Here is a 17,342-nt window from a genome sequence, read left to right as displayed (position 1 = left end):
AGCTTTTCTGCTGAGCTCAGGCCTGCATTTCCATCTGCTAGAGGGACATTTCTGCCAGGATATTCCACTGGAACTTCAAACTCGGCATGCCCTAAGCTGAAATCACTATTTCAGAACCTAAACTTGTACAAAGTGCTTTTTGTAATCTGTGAAATCTTGGGAAAGTTGCATTTTCATCTGGAAAACTGGATGATAATACATTCTGTATAGGATTAATTGGTCTCATTATGTCTTATAATGTATATCTAGCATTCATCAATCAGAGTGTCTGACATACTGTCCATGCTCAACAAAAGGCCCCATCATTAGCAGTAGCAGAAGGAGGAGGATGGTGAAGAGGGTTAGGCACTGCCATTACCTGTTCCCAGTCCAAACACCTGGGATTCATTCTAGGCCCTGCCCCCTGCCAACCTTATTTAATCTATCATCAAGCCTACTGATCCTATCCCATAAATATCTGTCATATCAGGTTTCCTGTTCCCATCCTCACTGCCCTGCCCACCCCATTCAGTCCCAGTCTTCTCTCACCTAGGTACTGAAAAATCATGCTGCTTGGTTTTCCAGCCTCTGGTCTTATATTTTCCCTCCAGTCCATCCTCTAAATTTTCACCAAAAATGATACACCTAAGGGACACCTGGGTGGCTCAGTGGTTTAGAATCTGCTTTCAGCCCTGGGCATGATCCTGGAGTCCCGGGATTGAGTCCCATGTCAGGCTCCCTGCATGGAGCCTGCTTCTCCCTCTGCCTTTGTCTGCCTCTCTCTCTCTTTCTCTCTGTGTCTCTCATGAATAAATAAAAATAAGAAATCTTTAAAAATAAAAAAAAATAAAATGATACATCTAACATGCCTGTCTGATTGTCACATCTCTCTTAAGCATATTTCAGTAATAATTAAAATTGTAGCAAAGAGTGAGGAAAGCGAAATATTTAAAATCATAACTGCCTGCAGCTGCTTCTTCCCCTAATGCATGTTTCCTCCTGAGCTCAGGGCTCTGTTTGGTAAAACACCTGAGTGGATGCAGAAGGTGAACAGTTGAGAAGAGAAAACAGAGGTAGCTAAACTCCTCTGCAGAGGAAATAAACTGGAACTAAGGGTTTGGAGGGCATCTACAAAGGATAAGAAAATTGAGGAAAGCCTTGAGGGTGCAAAGATTCCAGCTCACTATCTCAGTGAGTGGCTGGGGTACACTAGGCTGTGGTAGAGTAGGGCTGTCAAAAGATTAAGAGGTATCTAATATATCCTCTCAAGATCTGGACTGTTCTGTGATGCTCTAGAAACTCTCCCATTCTGCCCTCAATCTCATTGCCCTTTACTCTGCCTGGAGGCAAAGTTTTGGCTGGCCACCTGGGAATGGGGAGTTGGGGTGGAAATTGCTTTGTCTGGGGTTGAGCTTTCAAGCAAGGCCAAGAGTTTGCTTAACAATGGAAGGATTGAGCAAATAAGCGGATACACTGAGGATAATGGATTCAGGATTCTTACTGTCAGAGAAGAGAGTTACAAATAGGTAATGAGGAAGGAATGGTGTAGGATTAGAATCAGGAGTATTAGTACTTATGGATTTTATAGATCTGTGTATTAGGCATATAAATACACAGAATATACACAGATAAATATATTTATTTCCATACTCTGTCTCCTGAGAAGGTCTAAATCAGTTATATCACACTAGCAATTTTAAGCACACTATCTTCCAAATCTTGGTTTCTAAATATCATTCTCCACTAAAAGGAACTGGGGGTCCTAAGAAAAAAGGGCTGATTCCAGGCGGGGACAAAAATGTACAAGAGAAGATAGGAATATTTTGTTGTTTCATAAAGTAAGGAAATGTTCAATGAATGCTAGAGACCTATCAAAAGAACATAGGGATGAGCTGAAGGAGCTCAAAGGTGCCCCTCCCCCAAAATTTCTTATTAATCACAAGTGGGGGCGGTGCCTGGGTGGCTCCGTGATTGGGTGTCTGCCTTCAGCTCAGGACCTGATCCTGGGGTCCTGGGATCACATCCGGCATCAGGCTCGCTGTGGGGAGCCTGCTTCTCCTTCTGTCTATGTCTCAGCCTCTCTCTCTCTCTCTCTCTCTGTCTCTCATGAATAAATACAATCTTAAAAAAAAAGACTTTAAAATAAATCACAAAAGGAAAAATAGTAACTCCTTGCTCCTTGCATGGAGCCTGCTTCTCCCTCTGCCTATGTCTCTGTGTCTCTCATGAATAAATGAATAAAATTTGAAAAAAGAAAAAAAAAAAGAACTGGGAGGTGAGGAGATGATGATTTCTATCAAGGAGGATGTTCATTTCTTATTCCTTATACTTTTGTGCTGCTTGAGTCTTTCACAACACAATAGGTTAATATATTACTTGTGGAGGGAGAACATTTAAAAAGTAAACTAGAGTACACAGAGCAGCAGAATTCCCAACTCCGAGTATTCCAGGTACAGAGAACAGCAGGGCAAAGGCCCTGAGGTAGGATTGTCTGGTATATGGGAAGCACAACAATGAAGTCATTGAGGTGGGGAAAGAGATAGGATCAGAAGGGAAGGGAGGAAGATGGAGAGTGAGAGCTGCCTTGATAGCTTGTAAGGACTTTGTCTTTTATTCTAGATGAATTAGGAAACCATTAGCAGCTTAAGAGCCAAGTAGCAACATGATCTGGTTCTGTATAATAGGATAGTTCTGGCTGCTACGATGAGAACAGACTAAAGAAAGGAGTCAGGGGAAGGCACAGAGGCCGGGGAGGCAGTAACTACAACAGCCCAAAGGAGAGGTGGTGGAAGCTGAGATTTTCTTGACGGAGTGGCCAGCATCACCTGGAGGGCCTGTAATGCTCTTTGGGGGACAGGGACTCTTTAGAACAAATAATGAAACATATATACCACTTCCGTGTTCCTATTTCATGAAGTCGATACTAGGGTATCAGTAATAACTATCAGTTGATTAGTCTGGGGTGGGGCCAAGGAATTTGCATTTCTACAAGTTACCCGGTGATAGTACTGCTGGTCTGAGAATCATACTTTGAGAACCACCAACTTTTTCTTCAGCGCACTGATAAAACTGTGCAATAAATGTGTTAATCAGATGTCCTCAAGGAAGCACCTTGCTTATCCCAGCGTCCCAGTGCCAAGCATGATGCCTGGCACGGATGCATTGGCCCAGATCTGGGCCAGCCGTGGTGCTGTACTGAAAGTTCTTGAGCATCTCTGGTTTAAACGGTTTGAGCTAACTGGTGATTAAACTTTTCAGGAAATGGTCATTATAGGGAAGGGATCGTTATAATAACAATAGCAATGGGTGTAACACTCACCGGGTCCAGTGTCTGCCCCGGGGGGCGGGGGCGGTTTATCACATCTTCTCCCAGTAAATCCTGTGACAGCCCTGTGAGTCTGGCATTATCACCCTATTCTATAAATGAGGAATCCAAGGGTCTGGAGTTTAATTTACTCAAGGTCACACCATTAGCAAGTACCACAGCCCGGCCAGGCCTGACAGCTCTGCTGAGTTTACATCACAGACTACTTCAAGAAGTCTCTTGAGATTGCCTTGAAGACAGGAGCTTCCTCGTTTGGAGACTGTGAGCCATTTGGAAGAGTGTGGGAAACACGCCATCCTTTGAGAAAATGCCTCCTGTCGAATTGAGGGCCCTGTTCACATAGCACATTTCCAGCCCCAAGCTCTTCTCGACAGAGTCCCGGTCCCCTAAGAGGTAGCAGCACCTGCCCCAAGATAAGGATTTTTGATGACCTTTGTGTTTTTATCGTTCTCTTGTGGCGCATGAGAGACTCTCCACTCTCACCGTCTTCTCAGCCTCCTCCTGTAGGATGATGGACACAACTCCCGGGCTGAAGCTTGACAAATCCACGCTAGCCGTTCTCTAAATGGAACAGATCGCTTTTAGTAGAGAAGGAGACAAAGTTCCAGGACCTCCCGCTGCATCAGTCCCCCTCTCTCTCTTCCCCCACCCTCCCCAGAGGATAAAAATAGCCGCCTCCCGGGGCCTCCCTGCAGCAGCAGCAACTGCACGCGGAAACCCGGCCTGTCCCGCGAGCAGCTGCGCAGTGAGGCGCGGGCCCGGCGGGCGACCCGGGGTCAGGGCGCGGGCGTGCCCGCAGGGGCGAGGTGACCCGGGCCGGGCAGGGACGCTTGGAAGTCTCAACCGAGACAGGGGGCACCTCGAGCAAGTCTGAGCACGATGGTGGGTGCTCGCAGAAATGCACCCTGAGACCTGGAGCTCCGCGCACTGCTCGTTGGGCAGCCTTCCGAAAAGCCTAGGTGTATCCCCGATTTTTAACCCCTTCGAGGGGCTGGGACTCGCTAGAACATCGAAACGTACGTAGACAGCACTTCTCTGTGCGGGCCAAGCGCACCGCGAAAACAGACGCACACTTCTGCACACCACAGGTTCGCATCCCCGGATGAGGGTTGACGATGGGGACGCAGAACGGTTTTAAGAAATAAAAATTCGTAACGTGTAAGGATAAGGTTACTAAGCTTTGCTGAGCAGGATCTTTTTGGAGAATAAGTGCACGTAGTATTCTATCCATGGGATAGTGACACAGGAAGGTTAATGTTGACCTCCCGGGTGGTGGGATCAAAGGTGCTTTCTATTTTTCACCATTTTCTCAGTAAGAAGAAACAGGTTTGGCAAACTGAAAAAATTTTTTTTAAGATTTTATTTATTTATTCATGAGAGGCAGAGACACAGGCAGAGGGAGAAGCAGGCTCCATGCAGGGAGCCCGACGTGGGACTCGATCCCGGGTCTCCAGGGTCACGCCCTGGGCTGAAGGCGGCGTTAAACAGCGGAGCCACCCGGGCTGCCCCGGCAAACTGAATTTAAATAAAATATTAAAAAAAGAAAGAGGGGATTCCTTGGGTGGCTCAGCGGTTTAGTGCTTGCCTTTGGCCCGGGGCGTGACCCTGGAGGCCCGGGATCTGATCCCATACCGGGCTCCTTGCATGGAGCCTGCTTCTCCCTCAGCCTGTGTCTCTGCTTCTCATGAATAAGTAAATAAAATCTTTGAAAAAAAAATAAAATAAAAAATAAAAAAGAGAGAAAGAGGAAAAAATAGTTTCCCTTTTGCTCCCGGAGCGGCTGCATGCAGGCAGTACCCTCGGCCCCTGGGGAGCCGGCTCGGCTGCAGCCGCGGCCCGGGCCTGCCTGTCTGGACTGTGTGTCGCGGGAGCGGGGGTGCTGCAGACAATAGACATGCAAACATCAGGTTGGTGACAACGTGGGGCGGGGACCGGCTCCTTTCGGAGGGTGCCCGGAGAGCCCCTAGCGCGCGCGGCAGCGCTCGGAAAATCAAAGCGCCCCGCTGCGAACCCGCGGCCCCGGCCCGCCCCCGCCCCGCCCGGCCCGCCCCGAGCGGACGGCGCGTGCGTGCGCGCTCTCGGGGGCGGCGTGCGCGCGCACGCACGCGCCCCCGGGCCGCCCCCTCCCCCGCCCTCCCCTCCCCTCCCCTCCCCTCCCTCCCTCCCTCCCCGTGCAGCGGAGGATGCCGCCGGGGAGGAGGCGGCGGCGGCGGCGCGCTGCGGCGGTCTGAAGCGGCGTGCGGCTGCCACGGGCCGGCGGCGCGATGAGCTGGGCGGCCGCCCCCGGCTCGGAGCTGTGAGGGGCTCGGGGCCGGGGGTGGGTGGCGGCGGCGCGGCGGGCGGCCAGCGCTCCTCGGCGGCGGCGGCGGCGGCGGCGGCGGCGGCGGCCATGCGCGGGGCGGCGCGGCAGGGGCGGCGGGGCCGGGGCCGCCTCCCGGGGACCCGCGGCCTCAGGGCCCCGCCGCCGCCGCCGCTGCCGCTGCTGCTCCTGCTGGCGCTGCTGCCGCTGCTCCCCGCGCCCGGCGCCGCCGCCGCCCCGGCCCCGCGGCCTCCCGCGCTGTCGCCCGCGGCCGCGGGGCCCAGCGTGAGCGTCTACCTGAGCGAGGACGAGGTGCGCCGGCTCATCGGTGAGTGGGGCCCGACCCCGGGGCTTCCGGCCGCCCGCGGCCCAGTGCGGCAGCCGGCGCCGCCGCCCTGGGGACCCGCCGCCGAGCCCGGGGCCACGCCGATCCGCCTTCCCCGCGCCCCCGCGCCCCCGCGCCCCCGCGCCCAGCGTCTGCAGCTGCCAGCTTCTCCCCCCCCCGCCCCCCCCCCCCGGCTTGTCATCTAGGGCCCTGGGTCCTGGGCATCTCCAGGTTTTACGTGGACCAAACCTGCAAACCCTTTGCCCCAGTGCAGGCCAACGATGCTGTTGCTCTTACTTTCTGGTTATCTTACCTTTTATTATTTTTTTTAAAGTATTATTTATTTATTTATTCATGATAGACACACGCAGAGAGAGGAAGAGACACAGGCAGAGGGAGAAGCAGGCTGCACGCAGAGAGCCCGACGCGGGATTCGATCCCAGGACCCCAGGATCAGGCCCCGGGCCGAAGGCAGGCGCTCAGCCGCTGAGCCCCCCGGGGATCCCGTTATCATACTTTTTAAAAACGAGCTGGGGGATCCCTGGGTGGCGCAGCGGTTTAGCGCCCGCCTTTGGCCCAGGGCACGATCCTGGAGACCCGGGATCGAATCCCACGTCGGGCTCCCGGTGCATGGAGCCTGCTTCTCCCTCTGCCTATGTCTCTGCCTCTCTCTCTCTCACTGTGTGCCTATCATAAATAAATAAAACAAAAAAAAAATTTAAAAACGAGCTGGGGAGGAGCGAGAGGTTGGAAGGGCACACACACTACGTGTTGGTGGCAGTCTCCAAACCTTGTGACAGATAAGCATTATTTTTTAGATCGTGGGTGGATCTCCGGGTAGCAGACCTGTTAGCGTCGTCGTTCAGTTATCTTTTTGGTTTCTTGTCTTGGATATGTTGGGCCGTGGGCCACCCTTATATTCTGAATTCCTTGTAGGGAAAGGAGAACTTAGTTTTGGGTCAGTTGGTTGTTCCATTCCACCTAATTAGCTTTGTCGTTTGGGGGATTAATTTGAGAAATAATGGTGTCCTTGTACTGAGACTGGATTCTGGAAATGAGCCCTCAGAGGGAGGTCTGATAAAAATGGCCCCAAATGGGAAGTCTTTGGTAGTTAGGGGTATCTAGACATTCTTGGCGTGTTAGACTTTTGTATGTTGTGGCACTAAATATTATTCCTCCTCCTCTGAGTGATGGGAGGGGAAATTGTTATTATTATTATTATTATTTTTTGAACACCCATTATCTTTATTTTTTAAGTTTAGAAGACTTTCTTGAAGTTGATTCAGTGTTGAATGGTGTTGCTTTTAGCAGTCTGTTGAGACGTTGTTACATATACGGGTTTCTAGTCTATAATCAAAGAAGAATGCTGTGTTTTTGTAATGTCTTGCCCCTCTTAGTCCCCTTTTCCGTATAGCTGAATTAGCTAAATTTTGTTGAGATGAATTAAAACTGGAAATTAGGTTAGTACTCGGAACATAAAACTAAGGTTTAGGAATGATAATGAATGCTCACAGATAGACTTGTATCTCACAATTATTTAAAAAATATTAATGCATTCTGCATGATTTTTAAAGGTTTTTTTGGTTAAAAGCTTGTATATGATTTGTGACTTTGTTCATATGTAAGAGTACATGTTAGAAACCTGCCAGGTGGGATCCCTGGGTGGCGCAGCGGTTTGGCGCCTGCCTTTGGCCCAGGGTGCGTTCCTGGAGACCCGGGATCGAATCCCACGTCGGGCTCCCGGTGCATGGAGCCTGCTTCTCCCTCTGCCTGTGTCTCTGCCTCTCTCTCTCTCTCTGACTATCATAAAATAAATAAATAGATAGATAGATAGATAGATAGATAGATAGATATAGATAAATAAATAAAAAAAAAAGAAACCTGCCAGGTGGGGGTAGGGGCTGGGAACAACCAGGCTGACATTGATTGAGTGCCTGCTATTTACCAGCCCCTGCATGTTTTATACGCATCATTTCCTCTCATTTTCTTGTGACCCAGTTAAGTAGATACCATTATTTCCATTTTATTAAAAACATTTTTTTTTCTTTTAAAGATTTTATTTATTTGACACACAGAGAGAAAGCACCAGCAAGGGGAGCAGCAGAAGGAGAGGAAGAAGTAGGCTCCCCTCTGAGCAGGGAGTCCAATGAGGCCACGGCCTTTCTCCCCAGGAAGGCAGGATCCTGACCTGAGCCCAAGGCAGACGCCTAACCGGCTGAGCCACTCCATTATTCCCATTTTAGAGTTGGAAGAAAGTGAGGCTTTATGTGATTTTCTCAAGGTCACACAATTCATAATCATTAAAAAAAAAAATTAAACATAGTGTTGACATAGGCCACAAAGTTTTATTAATTGTAATGAAGATATTGTTTACATAGAAGTTTTATTACAGCGTGGTGGAAAAGAAGTCATTACTAATTAATACTTGAAATAATGTGTATGTATCTGTCACCTGACTGACGAGCATCCAGTTTATGCCGGGAATAGGCTGTTGGGAGGAGGGGAAGGAGGAGTGCCTCACTGATCAACCTCTGGGGCAAGAGAGACCTCCAGTGGTATTTTTTCTAATGCAGAGGGAGTTGACCTGTTACAGTATGTCTGTTTGACTCCCCTTCTTGCCAGATTCAGGTGCATCTCCCTCATCTACTCTACCTTTAAAGTATTTCTTGGCTGCTCCTGTTTGGGGAAGAACAAGTGGGTAGGACTCAGATGTCTACCAGGCATCTTGAGTTCTCAGACTGCAGTTTCTCACAGAAACTCTTACGGTGCTTAAGACTACTTGAAATAATAGTTTGTACTATATTTCTGTATCATTGTGGGTTAAATGCCTCTGAAAGCTGACTTGAGAAACTAATCATCATTTTAAAAATATTTCTAAGACCATGAGTTTGGAATTCCTAGTAAGAAAGTTATAAATGAACTTGATAGTGACGGCTTTATAAATTGAACTAATTACACTTGATATGAGAATAAGTTGTTTTAATCCAATTAATATATGCACACAGCTTAAAAATCAAATGGTGCTAAAAGGCTTAACATAAAACACAGCAGTGTCCTACCCTTGGCCTTTTTATCCTCTAGGTTCTACTTTCCAGTGGAAGCTACCATCTCATACTAGTTCTATTCATTTATTTTCCCATTTTTTTTACTTTCATATTTTGAAATTAATGTAGAATAAGCATTTGATTTCCTAGTATCATAATTCAGCACTTGCCCTGTTCTCTGGCCCAGTCCCTTAAATATAGCTACCTAACAATCAGTATTTACATTATTGCGTATATATGTATTGCTCACTTCTGAGTTAAATAGTGATGCCAGATTATGGGATTTTTCCTGTACTTTTTTGTTTTCACTGGAGCAAATAATTGCCTTCAACCTTTTGATTAGTTTTCATGTATCTATGGCTGCATTCCTTAAATACTCCCAAGAAATCTATTCAGTGCCTTTTGATATTTTTTTTCTAGGTAGCACAAATCATCTCTCAGTTCCTCTTAGAGACTCCCTATTTGGGAGCCTTCCATCCTCTTGCTCCAGTCTGGACAGTAGGATTGTTTTTCCTGTGATTTCTGTTCCCTTCTCTCTTCCCTTGGAGCCTGTTTCCTGGATCACTTGCTTTCTTTTTCTTGGTTTGCTTCATTTTGCTAAAGGGTATCCTCAGTAGCTTCCTAAAAAGGGATCCATTGGAGGTAAATTATTTGAGGCCTTGTAGTCTGAAGGTGTCTGCCCCTACCCTAGATACTTTATGGATGATTTATAAATGCTTATAGATGATTTGCCAACATTTAGAATAGTAGGCTGAAAAAATATTTTTTCCCATAATTTTGATGGCAAAATTTTTCTGGATTTAAGGGTTTCTTTTCTTTTCGTTCTTGATTTTATTTATTTATTTATTCATGAAAGACACACGGGGGTGGGGGGGGATGTGCGGAGGCAGAGGGAGAAGTAGGCTCCATGCAGGGAGCCTGATGTGGGACTTGATCCTGGGACTGTGGGATCACGCCCTGAGCTGAAGGCAGATAATCTACTGCTAAGCTACCCAGGCATCCTGGATTTAAGAGTTTCAAATAAAAAATCCAAACTCATCTGACTTTTGTTTTTATTTTTGTTTTTATTGAAGCTCAGAGTCTTTTTCTCTGGCATTCTGAATTTTTAAAAAGATTTTTAAAATTTATTTATTTATTTGAGAGAGAGGGCACAGAGGAAGAGGGAGAAGCAAACTCCCCACTCAGCAGAGAACCCAGCAGGACTCGATCCCATGATCCTGAACCTGAGTCAAAGGCAGATGCTTAACTAACTGAGCTACCTAGGCACCCCTGGCATTCTGTAATTTTATATTGTGTAGGTCCTTTCTTCTGCTTGCCTGTTGTTTTTTTTTTTTTTTTTTTTAAATTTTATTTATTTATTTATTTATGATAGTCACAGAGAGAGAGAGAGGCAGAGACACGGGCAGAGGGAGAAGCAGGCTCCATGCACCGGGAGCCCGATGTGGGATTCGATCCCGGGTCTCCAGGATCGTGCCCTGGGCCAAAGGCAGGCGCCAAACCGCTGCGCCACCCAGGGATCCCTGCTTGCCTGTTGTTTATCTTGTTTTAGTAGGCCCTTTGGATCTAGAGACTCATATTCTTTAGTTTTAAAAAATATCTGTTACTTTGATAATTTCTTACCCTTTGTTTTTTGTTTTTTCTTTCTGAGACATTGATTGGTTTGATTACTATATCTCCTAGAATTGATCTTCAGATACTCTTAACCTATGTTTCTTCTTGTTTATATCTTTGTGTTTGGAGATGGAAAGTTTGTGGGTGGGGATCTTCTTAATTTTGTCTTCTAAGCTTTTATTTTTAAAATTTTAATGATGATGTTTTTAAGTTACAGAAGCTCTTTTTGTTCTGTCTTCATTTCCATTTATTTTTCTTTAATTTTTACTTTTTAAAGATTTTATTTATTTATTCATGAGAGACACAGAGAGACACAGGCAGAGGAAGAAGCAGGCTCCATGCAGGCAGCCTGATGTGGACTTGATCCCGGGACTCCAGGATCACGCCCTGGGCCAAAGGCCCAGATGCTTAACTGCTGAGCCACCCAGGCGTCCTACGTTTCCATTTAATTGCGTTTTCTGTTCCCATTTTATTCTTTATGGATGTATTATCTTTGAGGTGTGTGTTTATGTATTTTTCATTTTTTTGTATGTTTAATATGTTTTTAATGTTTCTTTGCTTTTTCAAGTGTGCTTGTTAATTTCAGAATTCTTTTTATAGTTTAGACCATAAACATCTGGTGATACTTGGCTGTCTGCAATTAAGAGTGAGATGCTGAAAAGTTGATCAGGAGAGTATTTGTGCTGGTGATCTAGTGACTTCTTTTGAGTACAGGTAGTCTTTTCATTGGGTGTCTACCCCACATGTCAGCACCTTCACATATCCCTTGAGAGCAGTCTGTCTGCAGAGAAGATACCTCCAGTAGCCTGCCTCTGGTATGTTCGGTAATACACTGGCTACCTAGGTTTGGAATATCAGGTTGAGGAGGGAGATGAAGGGTGCTTCCATTCAAGCTGCAGACTTTGACTTCTCCTTTTGAGAACCAAATTCTCCTTTTGAGAATTGAGAACCACAATTCTCTTGCCTCTGTGGTTCAGTTTTTTCAGAAAAAACTTAGGGTCTCTTGCTGGATCTGAAAGTCCATCTCTTTAGAGGCTCCCCCTTTGTCACTCCTAAGCCTCAGGCAGCCCTTTGGTTGCCTCAGGGTCCTGATGAGAAATGACCATTTCCATCTATCTCCTCTTTTGGAAAAGTTTGTTGAAATGTGTTGTCTTCTTTCCCTTTCTGTTTGTCTTTGTGGTTTAATGTCTTTGTGATTTCATTAGTATCATTCCCACGAGTTTGGGGAGGAAATGGGAATAAAGGCTAGGGATCATTCCACACATGTAAATTACATTTAAGTTTGGGCTTTGACTATTGAAGAGCTGTGGATGTGTAACAGGATTTTTTTTTTTTTTTTTTTTGGTAATAGTATTTAGAAGAGTAGTAGTTGATACTTTTTAAAATGCTGCTGGCATGGAGCAGTCCTTTGCTTCTGGCAGGCACAAAAGTAATTCCTGTTTTAAGTATATATTGTTTCCATTTTATAGTTGAGGAAACAGACTTGGAGGAAGTATGTAACTCACTCAGTTCCTTGATTGTAGGGCATACAGTCCTGAGGAAGTCTTATCTGTACAGAGACTCCAAAAGCCTCAGGAAGCTTTACTCTCCATGTGACATCCCTGTATCCCCCAGTCCAGTAAATGCTCTCATTTACTATTTACTCTTCATAATGGGCTGCAATGTAGACATCCACTTCTGCATTTTCACTGGTAAGGACTTTGATTTGGGGTCCTTTGGGCAGTGAGTAGAGGGCCAGGTCTTGACTCAGTTCTGCCTGAATCCAGAATCCATCTTGCCTCTTTGTTAGCTCTGGAGGAGTTGTGATTAACCAAAAATACTCAAGAAGTAGAATTTGAAAGCCTGCTGCCATGTGTTTGTGCTTTTGACTATTATCTGCATCTTCCTATGTTCTCTAATTGATCTAATAGTATTGAGTTCCCTGAGTATTGAGGCTTGTGAAACTGTTATATGGCTGGGGGCAGTGCTAGGAGTTTGTTCCTAGCAAAATCCTGAAGGGTAAGGGCTGTGGTATAAACTGGTTATGGCAGCAGTGGTGATAGTGATAGGGACTCTGTAAGGGTCTGGGGTTTTCTAAGAATAGACCGCCTTCTACCAATTAGACATTCACTTTGGGTAGCTTGCTTTTTCTGTTAAATATCTCTGGAAGATTTAAGCATTGTTCACATTTTATTTGGAATCAGTTGAATACAAGTTGAGATTGATGCTCCTCAAATCAGTCCAGTAAAAATTTTTGAAGCCCAACCAAGTACCATATATTGTGGTAGAAAATGGTGACTCAAAGTTATTAAATTGCTTTTCTGAAGGATCTCAGAATTATAGGGGAGACTAACCGTTGTATCGAGGACTGTACCACTGAGATAAGAGTCATACTGCTGATTGACATAAATAAGTTATTGTAGGAGTGATTACTTTGGACTTTAGAAAGGAGAAAGAACCTTAGAGAGTTTAGGGAAAGTGTTCCAGGAACGGAGACATTTGAGCCTCATCTGGAGGATGAGTTTGATAAACAGAAAAGAGGAGCAGTTCTTGCCAGGTGAGAAAACAGCGTGAAAAAGCTATAGGTGTATGGAAGTGGGGTGTGAAATCAAGTAGGAAAAACCTAATGTGGCTAAAAATGAGAAAAATTGCCAAAGTCAGGGAATGGTAGGATATAAAGCTGGGAGGTAGGTTGAAATTGGAGTTGGAATTTGAACTTCATCTTGTAGATAATGAGCTGTTGAAGAATTTAGGAGAGGAGAATGCACAAACAGGACTGGGTTATAGAAAAGATGACTTTGGCCCCAATGAAGGGCTTGGAGAAAGACAAGCTGGCTTTGGGATCAACTAGGGTAGTTGCAGGAGTGGGATGGATTTGTGCGAAATGTACAAGGAGTTTGGAAAAGACTTAGTGGAGGAGACCTGACTGTTAAAGAAAAGAGAAGTCGTTTTGGGCTGCTGAACCAAGGGACTCTTTCCATTTGGGAGGTAGTTGAGGAAAAGAAAAATAAGATGAGCCATGTGTTCCTCTCTTTCCTGTTAAACTTTATTTTTTTTAATTTGTTTTTTGTTTTTTTAAAGACTTATTTATTTACTCATGACACACACACAGAGACAGAGACACAGGCAGAGGGAGAAGCAGGCTCCTCGAAGGGAGCCCGATGCGGGACTCGATCCCGGATCCTGGGATCAGGCCCTGAGCTGAAGGCAGACGCTCAACCGCTGAGCCACCCAGGGATCCCTCCTGTTAAACTTTAGGCGAAGTGCTTGGGGGTTGGGGGGTGGGGGTGAGGAGGGCAGTGACTGTTCTCTCTACTTCTGTGTCTGGCATAACCTCTGAGGTGTAGGGTGCTTGCTGGTGGAGTTGGGTTAGCATCCTGCAGCAAACTCTTAATCCTGGGCATTTTGGGTGGAGTTGGTGGCATTGATGGAGGATTAATTTGAGTCCATGTGTTCTTCATTGGGAGAGCAAGGCTGAGACATTGTGCAATTGTGGGTTTTGAGTTTTTTTTTCCCCCCTTCTTCATGCTACACATGTGGGAGAACTCTATCCAATTATGGCTAAACCTGTCCCCTATGAGTCACATCCTGAGTTGACTAGTCAGTTCTGAAGGTGCTGCCTAAAATACTATTTGGATTTTAAGGGTCACTTTAGAAACAAATGAAACATGAGGGTATTTTTTTGAGCATCCTGAATTGCGAAGTTCCATAGCATTACTTTTGTGGTTTTAATGCATTTATGCCAGTGTTGTGAAAAAAGTTGCCAGCTATACATACTAAAGCAAAACAAAAAGACTGGGGCATGAAACAGAGCCTTTAGCTACTCTGAACTTATATTACACTTAAAAGTACTTTTTTTTGTGTTATCCTTGTTGATGCAAATCAAGTATGATATTTTCTGATCGAAATGTTTATTAAACAACTTTCATTTATGTGGGACCTCTTAAGATGTGATGTGCCAAAACAAATGTGTGTTTTGCTGAGTTACATAATAAATACTTAGTGAATGATTGTTTTTACTATGCCCAGCAAGTGTTAGTGCTGAGTGGTAGAGTATTTCTGAAACGTAATGTCATACATCTCATGCTTGTTCATAAGGTAAATATGTTATTATGTCTTGTTTATGAATAAATGTTATTTAAATGTGTGTTTTAGTATACTTCTTGCTATATGCCAAGTACTTCACATGTGTTCTTTTTATTTTATCAACTATACAAAGTAGGTGGCATTGACTTTTTTTTTAATAGATAAAGCTGAGGCTTTGGGAAATTACACAATTCACTGGAGGTCACAGAGATGTCTGGGGCTTTGTGACTCCAAAGTGCATGCTTTCTCTTTGCTGCCTCTGAAGATTAGCAGGTTACTTAGTCTTTATCTAACCAGAATCATCTGAGAGGCTTAAACAAAATATGGATTTCTCCTAGACTTATCCTGAGCAATTTATTTACGAGATCAGAAATGGGGCCTAACTCATGAACTTTTTGAATGCCATGTTTCACTGATTATAAGACGTAGTTTTCCCAAGTTTGAACATCTCTATAAATTTGGAACCATTTTATAATCAATGGTGAGTCATCAGTTAATTGACAGTTCTTTTTTCTTTCTTAGTGGCACAAAAAATAATGTTACAGTTTAGACTAAATGGAATACAGTGTGGTAAAAGGATTGCCACCTTTCCTTTCTTTGAGGGGGGGGTACCTGTCAGCTCTCTTTCAGAGATATAAAATTCACTAATGGTATTCATTATTTGCTTGTGGTAATGGCTGTGTAGTAATGATGGCAGTGAGATATTACCATTAAGTTTACAGACAATAGTAATAGTTTTCAGCTAGGAAGTTGCTGGCAAAAGAAATAATCAGCGGTTAAGGTTGAAATATCAACCTTATTTGTGAAAGACTTCTGGCCTTTCCCTAGACAAAGACATGGATACTCAGTCTATTAAAGTTTTGCATACTGTGCTGACTTTGACTTTGGGGGTTTGTAGGAACCTCTGATGAAAGCTTATGATGGTGCATCTTGTGTACCACAAAAGCTGGCTCTGGAAGGGGACATATTACATTCTGTATTTCATCCTGGTATTCCCCGACCTCCTTACGTGAATTTTTAAAGATTTGCATATATTAAGATTCACTTTATTGTGTTATATGAATCTTGACGGATGTACAGTGTTAAGTATCCACCATAATATCATATAAAGTAGTTTTACCATCCCCCCAAAATTCCCTGATTTATTTTAAATAAATTTGCTTTTAAAAATGTATTTATTATGGAGAAATTCAAATATTCAAAAGTAGAATAGTATAATAAGCCTATGTGTACTCATCATCCAGTTTCAACAATGATCAACTAATGGCCAATTTTTTTTTTTTTTTTTTTGATCTGTACCTCTCTACACCCCATTCTACTCCTTTGCCCTTACCGCCCTGATTCCCTATTTGGATTATTTGAAGCACACTCAAACACATAATTTTGTAAAAAAAACTTTTAGTATGTACCTCTGAAAGATAGGGACTCTTTAAAAATGTACAGTAACCATTTTTACACCTAAGTAATTAACAGTTCATATGTATCAAATATCTGTACTGTTCAGATCTTTTTTGATTTATAGATGTTAATATGGAGACTCTTGCCTGCTACCTCTATCCTCTCTTAATCCCCTCCACCCTTCCATGTGTTTAGTTCCTCTGATTGCCAAGCTCTTTCTCACCTTAGGGTCTGCATTTGTTGGTTGCTTTGCCTCCCATACTTTGCCCAGATCTTTACATGACTGGAGCCTTCCAAGTCTCAACTTAAAATGTCACACCTCAGAGAGCCTTGCCTTTCTAGGGTTGACCCCCCAGTGGCACTTTGTTCTTATCACCCTGTTTTATTTTAAGCATGTAATACTTTTGTTGTTTCTGCCTCCCTCTATATAAAAGTTTGTTCTGTTTGAGTAGAGACCTTTTATATTATTCCACTCTAGATCTCCAGTACCTAAAACAATATCTAGCACGTAGTAGATGTTCAGTAAAAGTTCAATGAATGAATAAATGAATAAATCATACTCTTTTTAGGGGAGATTCACTATCTTATGCCTTAGGGAGGTCATCATTCTCTTTATCATTTCCCATTACCTGCTGAGTTAGTATCCAAGAAGGGAGTTCGGCTGGACTTATTTATATTTATGAATGGGATTTTTTTTTTAAGATTTTATTTATTCATGAGAGAGAGAGAGAGAGAGAGAGAGAGAGAGAGAGAGAGGCAGAGACACAGGCCACAGGCAGAGGGAGAAGCAGGCTCTATGCAGGGAGCCCAATGTGGGACTTGATCCCAGGTCTCCAGGATCACGCCCTAGGCTGAAGGCAGTGCTAAACCACCAAGCTACCGAGCTACCCAGGCTGCCCTGAATGGGAGTTTAAATAAATTAGTTTTTAATACCTTATTTTCTTTGAGGTTGCTTAATTTTCCCAAGTCTGTTCCTTGTAGCCCCCTTTCTGGTAAGGTGTCCCCCATGTTGGCTTCCATAGGTCTTACACTCTGACAAACAAATCAGTATCACTATACTCATAACATTCTGTCTTTCCCATATACTGCATTAAGGTCATTCCATGGGTTGACACATAGCAGGCTCCCAGCAGACTTTTGGTCTGCAGGACAGTTGAAAGCTGCAAAGTAAGTATTCAAGAGAGATTCTGGCAAAAGCCTTTTCCAGTTATTAAAAGATGGGAAGTGCAGTTTCTCATCCTTTCTTCTGAAATGCTTGAGCTACTGTTAGTTCTATCCAGTGCATTTTTTCATTAT

General features: G+C 44.4%; 1 protein-coding gene across 1 annotated transcript in view; it reads left to right on the top strand.

The window, feature by feature from the left end:
• Window positions 1-5,693: 5,693 nt before the first annotated feature.
• RYK (receptor like tyrosine kinase) overlaps window positions 5,694-17,342 on the top strand; it is an 86,220-nt gene continuing 74,571 nt past the window's right edge. Inside the window, exon 1 of the mRNA XM_055321189.1 lies at window positions 5,694-5,931. Coding sequence (XP_055177164.1) covers window positions 5,694-5,931 — 238 coding nt within the window. The remainder of the gene's footprint in view (window positions 5,932-17,342) is intronic.

Source organism: Nyctereutes procyonoides, unplaced genomic scaffold, assembly GCF_905146905.1.
Source record: "Nyctereutes procyonoides isolate TBG_1078 unplaced genomic scaffold, NYPRO_anot_genome, whole genome shotgun sequence".
Classification (NCBI taxonomy): domain Eukaryota; kingdom Metazoa; phylum Chordata; class Mammalia; order Carnivora; family Canidae; genus Nyctereutes; species Nyctereutes procyonoides.
Note: the sequence above shows the minus strand (reverse complement) of the source record. Positions and strands in the feature narration are given on the sequence as shown.